The following is an 18841-nucleotide window of genomic DNA, read 5'->3' on the forward strand; positions in this document are numbered from 1 at the left end:
TGTGCTAATAGCTAGCACACTAAGATCAAGGTATTTATGACTCCCAAATGGCCCTCATCCTCTTCCGTAGATTTGCACATTTCACACCAAAATATGTTCATTTCTTGGACACTGACATCATTTTTTGTGCTTATTGTTTAATTTTCTATTTTATTTCCAATTTTATTGCTTTCATTAGTTTCCTTTTATATGTCAATCATTTTTTTTTCTCATTTAATTGTTTTTTTAAATTTACTGTTAGTTTTTTTTAGTTATACATTAATTTATTTATTTTATTGAGTTGTCAAATAATTTTTATTTTTAGCACATTTGGGAGCATGTTACTGACCACAGATACAGCTGCGATGGAAAAAAAAAAGAAGCAAATATACCTTAAATATTACTAGAAAGCACATCTGTTGTATAAAAAAATAATTTCAATTAATCTCTCAGGGTTTGTAAAAGTGATCCTTTTTGAAAAGTAAAGCATTCCTAACAACTTAGCAGGTCATATTTATCAGCACTAATGTAGTTTCAATAAGCAACAAGCACATTCATCACAAAGTTATAATAAACCACTTTCTGATTCCTAATATAAACTCAGACATGCACACAGTGAAGGATGTTGGTCTCTCTGCTATTTATTGACAGTTCAGTTTCACATCAGTTTCTCTGTGCTGCAGTTCTTCTCTATCTGGTGGCGGCGTACACGACGTCTGGCTCCACCTCTCTCCTTCTCTTTCCACCTTTCTCGAAGCTGACCGAGGCGTAGGTCAGCTCGTGAGAGCCAGGGTCCTGCAAACACAACCAGAGCATTTATTACCGTACACCTTGCGCTATCAAAGACAAAAATAAATCAAACATGTGATGCTCAGCCAAGCGACACAAAGTGTTAAAGCTGTAGTCACCTCATTTTGACGTGAGTTTCCATCCTGAGTGTTAACTGAGTGAGAGAGATATTTTTATGCATAAAGTTTGACAGTGAACTGTAAAAGTATTTAAACAAAGCACCAACACACAATATGACATTGTAATTTCTGAAGAATTTTAAAATATACTATTAGAAAGAAGAGCATAATTGTAACGTGGGAAGAAGAGAGTTCCAATTTTTTTTTCACCCAAAATACCATAGATATGAAATAATAGGGTTGATTGTCACACTTTTTACTTTCATCTAACTTCCAAAAAAAAATGAATAAAAAGAATGCAATACTTTGTCAAATCCATTTCAATGTGCATTGACACACTTAAAATATCTTGTCGGAACAGAGTAACCTGAATTATTAATCAGAAGACACGCACCGCCAAATATGGGCTGTGAATGTGTGAGGATTATATTTATATAATCCTCACAATCATCATATTTATATAATCTATATAAATAGAAGAACTGAGATACTTCATTTCAGGGGCGTCGGTACAAATGTGGCTCACTACATGCAGGAAAGGTGAGAAAATGATCAAACTTATATATTCTTTAAGAAGCTAAAGAGGATTTTTGTGTTTCCAGTTTTACATAAGCAGATTTTTAGTACGATTATCTCAAATTTAGATTAATCGCCTGGTAAAAAGGCCATTACTCTAAAACATGTCACAACAATTAAAAACTGATACACAACCATTCAAAGGTAATATTATTAATGTTACCTTTACGATGTTTAATGACTTTGACACACAGGAAGATGATGACAATGATTAGGAGACAATTCGAACAGTAGAGAGCCACACTTGTCAGGAACAAGTTTACATCAGGTTCTTCTGCAACAAAAAGCGACTGATTAGATCAGAACGTGGCTTAATGTCTGTAAAGAGTTAAAAAAAATCTTACTTTGTTTCTCTGCATCCTCATAAAACACCTTTGTGTCTTTAAATAAAATACAGTAAAGGGATTGGCTGAGAGAAATGGAAATGTTGGAAGAATTTGAGAAAAATTGAGAAATATTTTCTTACCTTTCACATGTAAATGTATCACATTGAAAGCTATGGATTTATCTTTTTTAACACCACAGAAATACAGTCCAGCATCAGAAAGATTCACTTTTTTGATTTTAAGAGAGACGGTGGAGCTGTTGGAGCTCATGTTAAACTTTTCCTTCTGAAATCCGTCACAGTTTTTAACACTGCCAGGGTCATTATTAATCATGATACAGATACAGTCAGCCTTGTTCTTCTCTCCCAGTCTGAACCAGTAGGATAATCCACTGGAATTCTTCCTACACTCCAGTGTCACATCGTCACCTGGCTGGACCTTCACCGTCTGAGACCCAGAGACTAAAACAGAACCTGAAACATCAGACAGAGGACTTACTTTCACCTTGAAAAAAGCTTTTGAATTCCTTTTAAATAAATTAAACACATTCTCCTTTCTTTGCTAGTTGTGAATCCATCCATTACTAATCCAGCGTCAGAACTTACAAAAGCTGCAGTAAAGTAAAGCTGGTATAAAGGTGCAGTTCTTCATGGTGTGTTGACTGCAGCAATGCAGCGTCCGCTAATGAGCGCTGCTCCACTCAGAGCACTGCAAACACCAGGAGGTGTGGACTTTGTTTTTTTCCTTTAGTCATTTCTTCTTTTGGTTGAGCTGAACACGTTGGGTACAGGGATGTTGCAAAAGGAAAACATTGAATGTTTCGTTAAATCTGTTAATCTTACCAAATAAGTTTCCCAGGCATCTTATTAAGCAACATCATGTTTTAGAAATGTAGGTCATTACAAAATATTATTCATAGCATAATTGTTATAACTGGGGTCTTTCTGCATGGAGTTTGCATGTTCTCCCTGTGCATGGTGGGTCCTCTCCGGGTACTCCAGCTTCCTCCCACAGTCCAAAAACATGACTGTCAGGTTAATTGGTCTCTCTAGTTTCTCATTAGGTGTGTGTGCATGGTTGTTTGTCCTGTCTCTTTGTGTACCCTGCCTCTCGCCCGAAATGTTCGCTAGAAATAGGCACCAGCAACCCTCCCTACCCCACTAGGGACAAGGGTCTACAGAAAACTGATGGATAGATGAAAATGCAACATAATTGTGTATTTTATGCTATGTTTCTGCTTTGATCGCATTATCAAAACATTTTCTCAACTTTAGAGCAACCTGGTGTTTCTCCATAAGCTTGGTGCTGCAGCAACAGCAATGTTGATCCATTCCTTGAGTTTAAAAGCCTCCAACACCTTGAAACTTGTTGAATAGAGTTATTTCTATTTTAGCTGATGAGCTTTGAGCGGCCCATTGATAAATAAACATATGCTTAAGTTTTATCATTTTGATTGTTTTTAAATCTTGATTCTCTTGTAGACAAAGTAGTTTATTTTCTTTAGCATCTATCAAACCTCCTGTTGAATCAATTTCTAGGCTCAGGTGCAGTGAAGTGGAACATGTTTGGTCCTGAATCCGACTCGTATCCAGTAATTTGAATGTGATTCCGGACAGAACTACCAAATGGTTTTGATGTTACTTTGATATCACTTTTGTTATATCTCTGCACTGGCAGGAGGTGCTATTGTGCGTTCACACTAAACACGTTTACAGCATCAGGCACGTGTGGTTTATATTCAAAGTCTATTGTGGAGGCTCCTCAGGGGCCTGTTGAGGCACATTTCTAGCATCTAGCGCGGCGGGATTTGAAACGTTTGGAGTGCTTTGAGCCTTTGATAGGGCAAGCGTGTCCAATGTGTCCGATGCTCCACATAAACTTGAATGTAAACCAGATGCGACTGATGCTCAAAACGCATTTGGTGTGAACGCATCAACAGGGTTTCAGTGTCTTTAGCAGTTTTCTGAAAATTTGTTCCAGATTTGAGGTGTTAAGGAACTGAATGTGGCTTCTCCATATTTGGTTCTGGTTCTGCAGAGTAGAACCAGAAGACGTGAGAGGTCTGTTGATACAACAACATCAGATCTTTAATTTATTGCGATGCTAAGCCTTTCAGTGATTTATAAACTAACATGGGGGGTTAATTTGGAACCACAAACAGTTCCCACTGAGATCAGATATTTGCACCATTTTATAAATAATGTGAACAACCATGCAAAAAGAAAAAAAAATCTGAATCTGAGAGAGCAATCACAGAACATGGGATGATGGTGTAAATGTTAATAGGAGTTTGTCCTGTAGTTGGTTGGTTGCTGGTTCGATTCCCTCACTGTCCGCCTTTGTTGTTGTGTCTTTGGGCAAGACACTTAGCCCACCTTGCTGGCTGGTGGTGGACAGAGGGCCTGGTGATGCTGGTGCATGGCTGCCTCGCCTGTGTCACATAGCCGTGGCTACAATCCAGTGGCTTCCCATAATCACCCCCTTACGAATGGGTTGAATAACTGAATGTAGTGTTAAGGGGTTCAAGACCTCTGGACTTGATAAAGTACTGCACAAGCCATTTACCACTGTTACCAACAGAGACAGGAGCAATGACTCAGGAGACTGAGAAACTCAGAAACTATAAGAAAACAGAGAACAGGAAGAGCCAGCAGGCCATGTCAACGCTGCCGCTTCACATCGTCAGCGTCAGAGATCAGTTCTTTTATCGTGACCTCGGTTTTTACTTTGCACATCACCTCCTTTAACAACTTGAAATGCAAGAAACGTAACCACCAAAACATGGTAAACAATGTCCAACACACTTTTTGATTGGCAGAAAGCCCATCCTCAACATGTAATTTGTCTTGTATTGCCCATAATATACTTTTAAGACTTTCATGTTTGTATTGTTGGGTTAAACTTGTTAGCTGAGTTGGTGTCATTTCATTACGGTTAAGATGCCAAGATGTTCTCATTGATATGAAAAATACAAATCATCAGCCTGTACTTCCTCTATTCAACTTCTCACCCCGATGGTCTTTGAACAGCTATTTCTGTGAAAATGGTTGTTCACTAAACTGAACATGTACATGTGTGTTTCCAGCCAGTGGTGGCAGAACGCTGTGACCAAGCACTGAGTCGTCATTTTCCATCGTGGTTGAATCTTTGGTTCTGCTGTGAAACGCCATGCATCAAAACACACAGAGCTCTCAGAGGAGAGTTAGACTCATCTTTTAAAAATATACTGATGGCTTAATTAAATTTAAGAAGTTACTTAACATGTTACCATAAAAGATCTGTCATGAAATCTCTCTGAAATTAAACTTTTCTACTGAATTACATTTGCGGTAGAACTCATTCAGCATATGTGAAATACAGGGGAAATGTATTTTTATTTTGTTTTACCAAAAGTAATTTGTTCCTACTAAACCCTTTAATTTGCATGTACTGTGCCTTACAAACATCTCTTCCTGGAAACAAGTGTCTTTACATGGTAAAGATGAACTGAGAGCAGGCTGTCCAAAGTCTCTGCAGTTGTCTTTGTGCTGTGACCGCAGGGCGAAGAGGTGAGAAAATAGAAGTTTCCATGACTGTCAGAACAATTATGGCCCGCTCTTCTGAACAGAGATATGAAGACAGCTAAATAAATGCTTGACAGCAACACTTATTTGTTCCTTTACAGCCATTCTCACTTATTTCTATGGATTGTTATTCATTTGTTGCCTATCTTTGGCAGTTCATTCTTTTGTTTTTAGTTGATTCTGTTACTATTTATTGTTAGATCCTTGTTTGTGTTTCTCCTCCGCTCCTCTTAAGCCAGGGGTGCCCGAAATCGGTCCTCGAGGGCACGTTTTAGTTCTCTCCCTGGTGGTAGCAATAACCTTTCCAGCATGTCGATGTTCTCCTTAGGTCCTCTAATGAGCCATCATTGGATCCAGGTCCGTTAAACCAGGGAGAGAACTAAAACATGCAGGATGCCGGCCCTCCAGGACTGACTTTGGACACCCCTGTCTTAAGCCATTACCTCCTCTCTCTCTCCCTCAGCCTGCCTACCTGGTCTCCACTCTCAGCTGCGTCCTGTTTCTAAACAGCCACCTGTTCTCTGTCATGTAATCAAAGCTCCTCACAATCCTAATTTTCTGTCACTCACTGCTGGATTTTTCCACTGACCTGTCTCTCCTGTGTGTTCCTTTTGTATGTCTTCAGTTTTGTTATTAAGGACTTTAAACGTGACCTTTAAACATGACCCTTGTCTGCACTCTGTTCCACCCTCAAACTCGCCGTTCTCGACAAAAATCTCTCGCCACTGACCATCATTTCTCACTGATGTAAACTTGAAAACATGTAAACTTGAAAACGTGATGATCCCACACTCATGTGTAAAACTGATGCTTCATAGTGGGGAAAAAAAAGCTGTACATCTATTTGCCCATATGATAGATTGATAGGTACTTTCTTCTCGAACCTATATTAAAGAACCACAGACAACATATATGAATTTTAAGGCAAGGCTTTTGCAAAAGGAGAAATCTCCGCCAACCACCTCTCCTGGCCGTTCACAGAGAATTCTGGTCTGCTTCCGCGTGAGCCCCTGTTTTATTGTCAAAGCAGAACAGCCAAAAAAAAAAAAACAACAAAGGCCGTAAAAAATTTAACCTAAACAAACCAGCAACTCAGTTCCAGGTGTGATATCTGATCTACGATCTGAGCCCAGTTCAGCTCTAGGTCAAACTGTCAACAAAGAGGGAGGATAAACGAGACAAAATACGACTGCTCACAGGCAGTTAGGAGGTATTCTGGTTGATAAGAATTAAGGTCTGGGAAACACAGAGTTAACTGTTTCACATGAAGATGAAACAGACAGTCCTGACCTCCAGGTCAGTTTATACACACATAAGGAAGAGAACACTTTAAACAGAAAATTACAACGATCTATAGACTGAATGTGAACTAAAGTAATAACAAAATGATAATACCGAAAATCCTCTAACATAGATGATCTCATATGATTTTTTTAATGAAAACAACCTTCTAAGCAAAAATAAATAAATAAAAAGCAAGGCACACTGGAAATTCAAATATTTATTTTTGATTTATTTATTAAAATAAGGAGACACTCCAACCCTTGAAAGTTTGACAAAACCTTCCCAGAGGGAGCAGTAAAGGAACAAACCATCAATTTTTACACTTTATTACTTTGATGATTAAACAGGTTATTGCATGACTTTTCCAAAACAATTTTTTATCAGGAAATCTGTCAATAATTCAGAACTAAGGTCAGGTGACGTTCTGAAGACCGTATAGCAGTAGCATTTAAACCCAACAGATACCAAACTTTTGATTTGAAACAAAAAATATTTATTAATTATACTCATGAAGCTTCAAACTAAAAAAAAACTGCATCATGAAGATCTCCATACCATCTTCCTGTCTGTGTGCTCACAGCAAAAGACTGTTTCTACCAAACCAAAGTGACATCACACAGGCAAAAATATGACTTCTGCTTAGAGTTTTTACCCAAACAGTAAATTAAAAAGTTTTCTGTTCCACTCTGGGCAGCGGTTCAGTTCCTGTTCCAGTGTTTCTTGGAGGATGCGTACACGACCTCCGGCTCCGGCGGCGCTCTTCTCCTCTTCCTCTTCTTCTCAGCCTCTGCAGGGCGGCTCTGTTCAGTCGAGTCAGGAATCTGTGAGCCGCATCGAGAAAATGTCACTTAGAAAGCGTACTTTGTAGTTTGGAAATGAAAAGTCTTGGGGGGAAAACGTGCGGGAGAAACTTTAGACTGATATTCACCTGATGCTGATGATGATCTGTGTCTCCATCTGCAGCTGAGGAACAGACAGAAACACATGGTAGTTATGTCATTAATCACACAATGTCGAGCTACTGCAGAATGTCTTCTCCTGAATCATACACATATATTTAATGTAAAAAATGTTCAACGATAATGTACATAAATGGGAGAGTGCTCTGAATTCTGTGCAGGATTTTAAAAGAATGCAGAGTATAAAAGGTACTGCCTTTTCTAAGCTATGCTCTTCTGACTGTTACCTTTTTGAATTTTCATCACTTGAATGATCAGAATGATGACGATGATGAGGAGCACAACGATCCCGGAACCAGGAATGACAAACAGCATCATGTAGTTTGGTTTTTCTCAAAAAAAAAAAAAACCAACAGGAAAAAAAAAAAAAAAAAAAAAATTCCCTAAAGAAGCCAAAATAATAGAGCAACATAAAGTGAAGTGTTCTCACCGATTACATGTAAATGTTGCACAGTGAACTTCAGGTTTCCACCCTGGTAACGTCCACAAATATATATTCCAGTGTCTGAGATATTTACACGTTTAATTTTGAGTAAAACATTGGAGAAGTTCACGGTAATTTCAAATGATTTTCTATCAAATCCTTCACAGTAATCAATGGTTGTATGAACTCCATTAATCACAGAGATACAACTGGTCTTGGTTTGATTAATCACTCTCAACCAGAACGTCACTGAACCATCAGAGAACATGTTGGCGCTCTGCAGTGTGACATCTTCACCCTGATGAACTGTCAGGATCTCAGACCCAGAAACTGAACCAGACGTCCAACCTGAAACAAAGAGGAAACAAGTTATTCAGTCTGAATTAGAGCAGAAAATAAATAAAGTCCAGAATAATGCATTCTGCTGAAGCTGCAGACATTATGATGCATTTATAGTCATTAAGCAGTCAGTGCTTACAGAAGCTGTAAAGCAGAGCTGCTATCAGGACAGAGTTCTTCATTTCCTGTTGACTGCAGCAAAGAACCGAGAGCCAATGAGGCTGCTGCAGAGAGAGAAGGAATAAAAAGTGTCAAAGTTTTTTTTCTAAGGTTTCTGCTTATGTTGCTGGACCTGCCCCCATCAGACAAGGCAGGAAGAGACGTTTGTGTGTTTGACACCATTCATGTACAGTCGGTGTAATTCAAAGAGCTTCACAGGAACACAAACGAACAGAGATAAAACACATTAAAGCGTAACCAACCTCAGTGTGAACGCAACTTGAAAAATTCAAAGTGGGTGGCGCGAAGCCGAGGAGAAAGAGTTTAGCTGGGAAAAGGTCCTGATGAAAGATGCACTGTTACCAACTTATATACTTTGTTGCTACATTTAGTAATTTTTTATTTATTTTTTTCCAAAAAAGCAAAAGTTGAGAAACGCTATCGATCAGTTCTCTCCATGTGCTTCTTACTCGCCACCACTAGGGGCAGTGTGTCGGGGTCAGATGGTTTAATAACAGCACTAAGCCCAACCGTTGTAACCAATAGGAAGGTTCAAATACTGTAGCCACTTTCTAACCTAAGGAGGTCGATATTGAGGCAGGTTTAGGCTACGTGTTGCAGAACGAAATGAATTTCCGCGAAAATGTCAACATGAAGATGGAACACTAAATTTATTTTTTTTTAAAGGTTTTATTGGCTCTAGTGGCCTTTATTTGATAGTGAATTGACAGGAAAGTGGATAATGAGAGAAGAGGAAGAAAGGTCGCCAGGCCGGGACTCAAACCTGCGACGATTGTGTCGAGGACTAAGGACTCCATATGTGGGTTGTGCTTAACCTCTGCACCACCACAGCACAACCAGGAACCCTAAATTTAGACAGTTTACCAACATAACATTTTAGATTAGTTAGACTTTAAAGACATGAAGCATATCTATGAAGGAGGAGACATTTAACACAGTGAATCTTCAAATCAGGAAGGTGTGGGTTTGATTTCATCTTCTGCTCTCTCAAGTGTCAGTGTGCTTTGTGCTGTGTTATGTTGTAAATTATTATTATTACTATTACTATTTTTAACTTCATTTTCTTTTAAACACCATTGACAGCTTTAGGATTTTCCACGTTGTGAGATTTTGAAGTACATTGATATAAAAAGCCAATAAACTCGGTGTACAGTTTTTGTTGTATTTCTGAGAAAGAAAGAAAATCAGGGCCTTCATGTGGTGAATATGCACGTTGTTCCTGTTCATGCATTGGTTACATAATTTTTAATTGAACATGTCAGCCATTTGTCAGGAACAGAAGCAGAACCCAGCTAATTAGCCTAAGAGTTTCCTTTTTTGACTTTAAAACACAACACCAACATCTTTATATTTTTTTATACTAGACTCACGCTTTGCATTAAAAGCAGTCCAGTTTCAATGCAGAACCAAAGACAAACTATAAGAAGCGTCGCCACGGTGGAAAATGACAAGTGAAACCAAACTTGTTGCTCTCCACAAACAAACAAAGCTCGGTCAGGCCTGCCTACTTCTGCTTTTCCTGGACGAGCCCTGCTGGTGACACTGCTGCTGTCGAAAAAGTGTCACGTCTGAGACGCTGAGCAGAACAGCATCAACAACTGCCTCATCTCTCACAGAGTTAAATTTATCTTCCTCAGGCTGTCCTTCCTCTTTTTGACTTTGCACATTAATGAGTGAGAGCAGCTTCTTCATTGCTTATGCATAAAAATAAAAAAGTACAAACGTACGGGTTTATTTCTAGGTTTGGAGCTCGATGTCATTTTTCTCTCTGGTGACATTTTTAGCTGTAGCTCTTCAGTCATCCTCTTGGCATCTAAAGCCGTTTGTTTTCTCATAAGCAAAACCAACAATAAACCGATATGAATTTGCTCAGCCTCTGTTTTTGACACATACCACAAGGGCAAATGTGAAAAATCCAACGAACAGCAATCACTGCATAAACAAATTAAATGACACCCTTGCAGGTAACAGCTGCCGTAAGATGTTTGTGATGATTTAGAATCAGTTTTTTTTTTTTACATCTTTGGAGAAATTTTAGCCAACTCTTGCTGAATTGTTATATTAGGCCAAATGGACGTTTCTAAAAGCATGAGCAGCTCCTTCATGTGAATGCCACAGCAGCTTATTTAGATTTTGGTCCAGATTTAGACTAGGCCGCTTCAAAACCTTTCGTTAGTTTTCATTTTTATGCCACGTAGTTAATGTGGCGCTGCCGTCCTGCACCCAAAGATAAGTCAGCTTGAGTTTGAAACTATGAACTGTTGATCAGACGTTCACCTTCAGACTTAGTGATCAATGCAGACTAGGTAAATCCCTCGTGTCTTTAAGTATATAGTTAATTTAAATGTGTTAACCATATGTTGGAGTGGAGTTTGTGTTAAAAAAAAAACTAATAATACCAAAAAGCAACACATGGTTTAGACAGTTTAATTTATTATGACTTTTAAAAAATATCCAAAAGAAGAGAGAGTGATGTTAACCCTGTGTGATTCTCCATTGTTTTCATTTATTTCAGTCATTTGCAATCTACAGAAATCATGAATCATAAAGTATCTGACAGGTTCTTCCATTGCTTATTTACACAAATCATTTTAATTATATCTATGGACATATGTTTCGTAGGATTTTGATCAAGACAGCAGATTAATGAGCCGTTTTGCTCCAGATCAAAGTTCAGCTTCTTCCTCAGGACAGGCAATAGGAATCATAGATAGTATTAACTCTTACAACACCTGTTGTACAGTTTTCGTAAATACATGCAGCGTCCTGTAGATGGAATCAGAATAAAAAAAAAATTAAAAAAGTCACAAAAAAGTGATGGTGTAAAATGGTTAAAGGTGAACTAGATGCTGTATTTACCTCACTCTGTTCTGGATTTCTGCTGGAATCGTCAGCTGAGAAACAGAAACAGAAACAACAGAGGAATGAGATGAAAGTCTTTCTGCAGTCAGACACAATTTAATGTTTGGAATTTTCAAGATTCAATGAGAAAAGAGACATCAGAAAACAAACAAGTCTGCAGGATTTTTGATCAAAAATGCGAAAAATTTCTCAATTTCCTATAAGACTCTAAATATAAAGTGAAGTAAAGAGCACTTTATTTTAGAAAAATAATAGGCTTTTTATCACATTCACAATTAAAGTCACAAGTTAGCTATTTTAACAAGTTTACCAAGCCTGTAAACAGAACACACACAGAACACACACAGTTCACATAACACACACATGTACACGCACACACACCCACACACCTGCACACACACCCACACACCTGCACACACACACACACACACACACCCACACACACACACACACACACACACACACACACACACACACACACACACACACACATGCCTGCGCATATAGATACAGTTCCAAGTTTCACCACTATGCCCTATAACGGTTTAAATAGTAAAAAAAATAAATAAATAAATAAATAAGTCAAGTCACTAGTTTGGCAGTATTTTGGACATTTAAAACATAAAAACTAGCCAATAATTATTGATGTTGACTGATGTGAGATGCTTACGTTGTGATGCAACCTGCTATTGCATTGGAGCAACAGTTTGGTTACATTAAAGCCAAACCCGTTCACAGCTCAGTTGTTACACTTTAATGTGTCTTATCCTTCTGACAGGAACGATCTGTGGTCTGTTCGCTCACACACACTTTTTCAACTCAATGCCTGGTTTGTTATTCTTTTTATTACTATTGTTCTTATTTTTAGAATATTTTCACTGTAGAGAAAAATTTTTGGTAGGTAAATTATGTCAAATCATTTGCAGGAAATGACTTGACATAAATGTTTTTCTAATGATACATTATTGTATATTTAGGTATGTAGTGGGTTAGTAAGACTACTGACATAAACACACACACAAAAATCGATAAATAATAAAGCCCAACATTTTTTCAGCGTTACCTTTCTTAGATTTCTTAGCTTTACAAACCAAACAGACGATGATGAGGATGATGATGATGACAATCAAGAGACCATTCGCAGCACAGAGTAGAAAAATGATTAGGAGAGTTTTGAATTCAGGTGTTTTTTCTGAAAAAAAAAAATGTTGATTTAAAGTATTCTAAGCAAAATGTGTCTTATTAAAGAATAACCATGACTAATAAAGCCAAACGATTCTTACCTTTAATCTCAGTTTCTCCTTCAAATTCCTTAGTGCCTTTTAAAGATGAAAGGAACATGCAAGATTATAATGGAACAACAAAAACATAGAACCTCGTCTCTTTAAAAAACGTTCTCACCGTTCACATGTAACTGAGTCGCAGTGAAAAGTCGATGTTGTTTGGTAGCAAATCCACAGAAATACAGTCCAGAGTCAGAAACGTTCAGCTGATTTATTCTGAGAACTGATGTGGACGAGTTGGACCAAATGTTAAATGATCCACTTTTAAATTCATCACAGTATCTGGTTGATCCTGACAAACTGACAGAGATACAACTGATCCTGGTTCTGTTGACTAATCTGAACCAGAACAACGGAGGACCAGAATGTTTGTTACAGAGCAGATTGACGTTTTCACCTGGCAGAACAGACACTGTCTGAGAAACAACAGAGATCCAGCCTGAAACATTAGAAACCAGAGATTTATGACCAAAAAAACACCATTTCTTGAGCAATACTTCCAAATTATGCTAAATGTTAAAGTTATTAATGCATTTGAAGAGATTAAATAATAAAACTTACAGCAGCTGAAGAGAACAGCTCCTATGAAGACAAAGTTCTTCATGTTGAGTTGACTGAAGTGACGAGACGTCAGGAAGCTGTTAGCAGAAGTAAAATCATAATATAAAAAGATTCTGATGCTGACTGGACGGCCCACTGTGAAGCTTTCTGAAAAATAACCACAAAAGTCTAATTGTGGTTAACTTCATTTGGGTCGATGACAGGGGAGGGGCATCATATCAGGGGGAGGGGCATCATGAGAGGGGCAGGGGTAAGTACTGCAGGAAGTACTTTCTCCAGCATTTAGTTTTCGTTGTTTAGGTTTCTGCTTACATATGGGTTTTGTTGTTGTTGTTGTTTATTTACCATTTTCTTTTTTTTTAATTTATTCCTTTATATTAGTACCTTTATGCAATGATTATCATTTGTGAATTTGGTCTTGTTTCTTGTTTGTTTATGTTTCTTTCTGTTTATTGTTTGATAGTTTCAGGTTTTCTTCCTTCCTTTCTTCTTGTCGACCTGCTTCTCGTCCCAGCTGTTCTCCGTCACCTCATTCTCTCTTGCCTGTGCTCTTCCTCAGCTGTTCCCACTTCTCTCTGATTATCTTCTCAGGTTGTTTCATTTCCACCTCAGCCTCAGTATAGAGAGCTGAAACCAGAAGTTTACATACACTGAAGAAAAAGTCACACCTTTTTCCTCACTGTCTGAAGTTAAATGAAGTTAAAATCTCTTGGATAGGTCAGTTAGAATTACCAAAATTATTTCTATTTGCTTACATTTGCCAATATTTACATTACATTATTTCCTCTAGTTGGTACTGTTGTTGGCTACTGCAGCAAAATAACCCAACAACATAACGCTGCCACCTCCATACTCAACAGTTAAAATGATGTTCCTGTAGTTCGCATGTTTCATCCAAACGTAACGATGGTCGTCATGGCTATACCGTTTGAGTTTTTGCAGGACATGCTCTAACTGCTTCCAAGCATTTTTAAGTTCCTTTTTAAGTAATGTCTTACTCCGGATAACCGGAAGAAAATGGATGGATGGATGGATGGATGGATGGATGGATGGATGGATGGATGGATGGATGGATGGATGGATGGATGGATGGATGGATGGATGGAAAATTAATCGACTCATTTAGTCAATGTGGCCAAATAAAGAAAAGAGCATGAATAAGATGGGAGACAGGAGGGATGTTCTGAGGGGATAATGTGCTTCTGAAACCACAGGGGTGAGAATGAGAGAAGGGAGGAGGCTGTAATACAAGCTGGCTCCCTCTAGAGGGAGCTGCTGGCATTGGTAAAATCAAACAAAATCTGGGTTAGCTGTGACTTCAGTGCAGAAGAAATCTTAGTTAAATAAGAGAATTGTTTAGAGCATTGGGAACATCTTTTTGGAATTTGCATTAAAAAAAGGATGTTCCTTTGATATAAATATGTCTACTGTCATAACATGATAGCATAATGCACAAACATCAAATTTCCTGCACAATAAAGTTTTCATGGCTTGATGTTGCATAGCTCTATCTTTCCTGTGCACTGGTGGAATTTCCATGCCTTTTCCAATGGTATATAGAAGAAGAAAGAAGAAGTTAGAAGAAGAAAAAATATGAAAGAGCTAGTTATGTTTTCGGAGCTCCGACACTCTGTCATGTGTCATATTGTGTATGATTCGTTCATCTTTTTTATCCACTGAAGTCCGTCTGACTAATCCGTCCGACTCCTTCTAGTCTTTGAATTAGTCAGACATACAGCAGCTGAGTTTATAATGGTTCCGGGTTCACATGCTTGTAATAACAAATGTTTAGTTGAACTTATAAAAATAAGATTCAATTGGGAGTGTAATCTTTAGATATGGGTAAATGCGGTGACATGTGTAATACTATTACTGCCATGGCTAACTGGTTCTGTCTGAGAAAGGTTGACGGCAGAAATTACAAGACAGCAACTGATTTCACATATTGTGTTTTTTATTATTATTATTTAAATATGGGATTGATAGTGTACATTTCCAGGTCTATACTGGTTAACCATGGGATGACCACTGATGACCTGCTTTAGGTCCAATTACTGAAGGAGCTGCTGGTTTTTGACCAGAACATTGTAGTTTATTTTTTTGTCATCTGGTGTTTCAAACCTCCAGATCAGTCATGGGAAACATGCTGACCCCAAACACCAACAATGGGCACATGAACATCAACGCTGGACTTGGAAACAATGAAAAACAGAATATAGCTTTGTCTGATAAACTATGTTTTGTTTTTTTGTTTTTTACAGCACATGGAAGTTGTGTGTGAAAACATGGGAGGACCAGAGGTGGGTAGCAACTTGTTACATTTACTTGAGTAACTTCTTGGGAAAAAAATGACTTTTAACAATAGTTTTACTCTTAACCCTACATTTTACTTGAGTCATTTTGTTATAAACTATCACTCCAGCTATGCCAAAGTAGTGCTACTCTAACTCGATTACAAGTTTTGTGAACTCTACCCTCAGGCTCCCTGAGTGATGTGGAGGTTTGAAACGCCACATGACAAAGCTCGGCACATTTCAATGTGTGGAGGACAACATGCTGGCAGAGGCAGCATGCAGCGGTTTTATTTATGGAGTATTTAGGTACATGGTAAAAATGAGCCATCATAAATGAATATGGATAATATTTTCGATCTCATTTTTCTCTCTGGAAAACTCCATCAGGTCGCTCGCTCCACTTCAGGGCGGCTCCACTCACTCCACTCTGCTGCAGTCTGTCCTGGAGCTGGGACACACACACACACACACACACACACACACACACAGAAACCATTTCAGGAAAAACAGTCTGTTTTTGTTTTATCAAAAAATATTCTCATTTGAACTATGCACTGAAGGGAAGCTGTGCAAACTTTTCATATGCATTCACCCTTTACCTTTGTCATATGTACCTTATCAGGATTACATAGATACATAGATATATAGAGAGACAGACATACAGATATTGTCGCTTGTCGGAGATGGACTATAACATAAAATCCAAAATGCATACACTAACGTGTGTGTAATGCATATGAAGACTTCCTGTCAGACTTGCCTTTGTCAGGATGTTTGCTTTCAGAACCGGGTCGTTCGGATCCACGGCGTTCTCCACATTCAGTCTCAGCTTCACTGCCTTTCTAAATACTGGTTAATCAAGAAGAGGAGATATTTAATATCATTGTTTTCAACAATAAGATTAAATAAACAACCATGTAAAAATACAGATGTTCACACAAGTTAGATTCTGTTGTTTTTTTTGTTTTTTTCTTCTGTAGTGCAGGTTGCAGACTTGCAGTAAAATACTCACCGCTGTGGCAGACAAAAGGTAATTTAGTTTCACAGGGCAAAAATTTCCATTTCCCCAGTCGCCCAGAAGACGTAACGCCGCATATGACTGACATGGAGCCAATTGGATTAATGACAGAGTCCCAGTTGCTGAAGAGAAAGTCGCTCCCGTCAGACCAAAAAAGGTTTGGATCCCTGTACAGACCAATCCAGGCTGAAGAAGCTATTATGTTGTCCAGTATCTGGTTTTCTGCATCTGTTTTCACGGTTGCCAAGTCCACATAGTTCTCTCTGCAGAAGCTCTGAGCGCTGGACCAGTTCCTTTGCTCATTCTGAAGAGAAAGCGTGGCCGACTCCGGTGTTCCTACAGAAAAGAAAGTGAAAAACGGTGAACAGAATTTTCAAAAATGTATTTTTATTATTATTACTATTATGATTATTTTAAAAGCCGTGATGAATCTCCTTACCGCTGTAACAAATAAACGGAAGGTTTAACGCACAATCGTCATCCCACCAGTTTCCTCCGCTCCCGGATTTCACGCAGAATTGCCTGGCGCTCTCAAACTCCGGTTCATTCAAGTCGCTCCTCCAGTGCCTGTAGTCAGCCCCGGTCCCAGTATAGGCGTCGGACCACTTCCAGTCGATCTCGCTGTACAAACCAATCCAGATGTCAGAGCTGTAGCCGGCGGACTGGAGTGTGTTCATGAGCAGGTTCAGGTCTTCGGAGTTCTCTACGGTTGCCAGGTCTGCGTGCGCCTGTCTGCAGTAGGCCTGCGCCTCAGTCCAAGTCAAAGACTGACTGAAAAAGCGGTAATGATGGCTGAGACCAGAGGAGAGGATGAGAGAGTCTGAAAGATAAAAATACACAATCATTTTGTAATCTACCCTTAAACATTTGTTTAATCAAATACAAATCACTCACTTGTGAGAAAAATACTCCTAATAAAATCCCTTCCATCGTGATTCTCCTCTGTAGGAGATATCTACTGTTACGAAGGCACATTGTGTGAGGACCGAATAGGTTTTTGAGTCTTAAAAACAAAAACGTGTCTTAAGCCTTTTGATGCAAATCGTTTGGCACGACAGCCATACGTAAGTGCAGGCAAATGTTTCTGCTGAACACACAACAGAAGTCTGTCTACGCTCAGCTCTGCTGTGTTTCCCAGGCAAATGTCTCGCCTGAGGAAACACCGCTGCGTGAGGGTAGCTGCACGTGTTGTACGAATGTCCTGCAAGCACCACTTTGTGTTGAAACAAGCAAATTGTGTTGTGCCAGATTAGCCTTCCTGACCCCTCAGGTCTCCTGGTTCTGGTTCTGCTGACTTCCACCTGTTTAGAACTGCATCTGATTAACAATAACCGGAACCGTGGTTGATGTATGTTTGATGACGATTATCGCTGAAATGTACTTGACTTGATCCATTTCTTTTGTGCAAACATCGATAACTTTTCAATGCTTATCTATTAAAATTACAGAATCACAACTTTTAAGTCCTTAAAGTTACTTCTCAAGAGTTCCTTAAACTCTGAACTTAAGTTTTTAAGAAGCTGCTACCAGTTAATTAAATCATTTTCAAAATCATCAAACCATTTACGGTCCAGAGTCAGACCTAGACATTTTACTTCATTCCATCCATGTTCGTATGCAATTGTAATATTTTTAAATTGAATCTCATAGATCCTTCCAGCAAAAATTTAATTGACCAATAAACCTGAAAGCCATGTGGTATTTGATTAACTTGATATATTTGTAATAGAAGGACTTCACAGGTAACAAAAGCACAATTCTCCAGAGTGGACCAAAGCCAGACACTCAAGGAACTGCAGAAGTGGCAGGAGCTGCTGATGGAATAGACATTAACTATTAAAAACCTTTAGTTTGTTAAACACATCAGAACCTATAAAATGACAGTTCTGTTGCACCAATGCTTTGTCTTACATAAAAAGACAAACTCTGTGTTTAAAAGCGCAGTCTGGTGAGAGCGACATGTTCTTCTAAACAGGACTGGAAACATGATTGGTTCAATATAAAACAGCTCAACTTGGTGACGAGGGGCCGGAATGAGATTCTGCAATCCTTGTTTGAATGTTGTTAACGTAACAGGTTAACGCCACAAACTACAGAACAAAAACGAAGAAAAAAAGTATTTTTTTAATTTTTCAACATTTTTTTCATGCAAAGTGGTCCTGTTGCGCAACACCTCTTGCAAATACAGAACGGTAATTTGCAAATGTAATCCGACTCCCAGGCTTCTCAAACAACAATTTTACATCTGAAAAACAAACATACACATCACACGTTTGGGTACCCAT

General features: G+C 38.6%; 3 protein-coding genes and 1 long non-coding RNA gene across 4 annotated transcripts; all 4 read right to left on the reverse strand.

The window, feature by feature from the left end:
* Positions 1-600: 600 nt before the first annotated feature.
* LOC106941589 (uncharacterized) lies at positions 601-1731 on the reverse strand. The gene is made up of 3 exons (XR_001423402.1): positions 1627-1731; positions 888-922; positions 601-774 (listed from the first exon to the last, which is right to left on the reverse strand). It is a non-coding gene; the product is annotated as an uncharacterized LOC106941589 (long non-coding RNA).
* A 5107-nt stretch (positions 1732-6838) lies between these two features.
* On the reverse strand, positions 6839-8618 carry LOC106941585 (uncharacterized). Its single transcript, XM_015024658.1, has 5 exons — positions 8498-8618; positions 8026-8367; positions 7823-7927; positions 7565-7599; positions 6839-7457 (listed from the first exon to the last, which is right to left on the reverse strand). Exons 1-5 carry the CDS (start codon positions 8538-8540, stop codon positions 7335-7337), a joined length of 648 nt encoding a protein of 215 aa, XP_014880144.1. The 5' UTR covers positions 8541-8618; the 3' UTR covers positions 6839-7334.
* Positions 8619-10949: 2331 nt separating this feature from the next.
* LOC106941588 (uncharacterized) lies at positions 10950-13388 on the reverse strand. Its single transcript, XM_015024662.1, has 6 exons — positions 13245-13388; positions 12802-13122; positions 12684-12719; positions 12464-12592; positions 11398-11432; positions 10950-11304 (listed from the first exon to the last, which is right to left on the reverse strand). Exons 1-6 carry the CDS (start codon positions 13285-13287, stop codon positions 11224-11226), a joined length of 645 nt encoding a protein of 214 aa, XP_014880148.1. The 5' UTR covers positions 13288-13388; the 3' UTR covers positions 10950-11223.
* A 2721-nt stretch (positions 13389-16109) lies between these two features.
* On the reverse strand, positions 16110-18841 carry LOC106941583 (C-type mannose receptor 2-like). Its single transcript, XM_015024656.1, has 4 exons — positions 18838-18841; positions 16996-17376; positions 16551-16892; positions 16110-16387 (listed from the first exon to the last, which is right to left on the reverse strand). The coding sequence occupies exons 1-4, from the start codon at positions 18839-18841 to the stop codon at positions 16227-16229; spliced, it is 888 nt and encodes a 295-aa protein (XP_014880142.1). The 3' UTR covers positions 16110-16226.

Source organism: Poecilia latipinna, unplaced genomic scaffold (genome assembly GCF_001443285.1).
Source record: "Poecilia latipinna isolate Pla-1442-1.1 unplaced genomic scaffold, P_latipinna-1.0 Scaffold3752, whole genome shotgun sequence".
Lineage (NCBI taxonomy): Eukaryota > Metazoa > Chordata > Actinopteri > Cyprinodontiformes > Poeciliidae > Poecilia > Poecilia latipinna.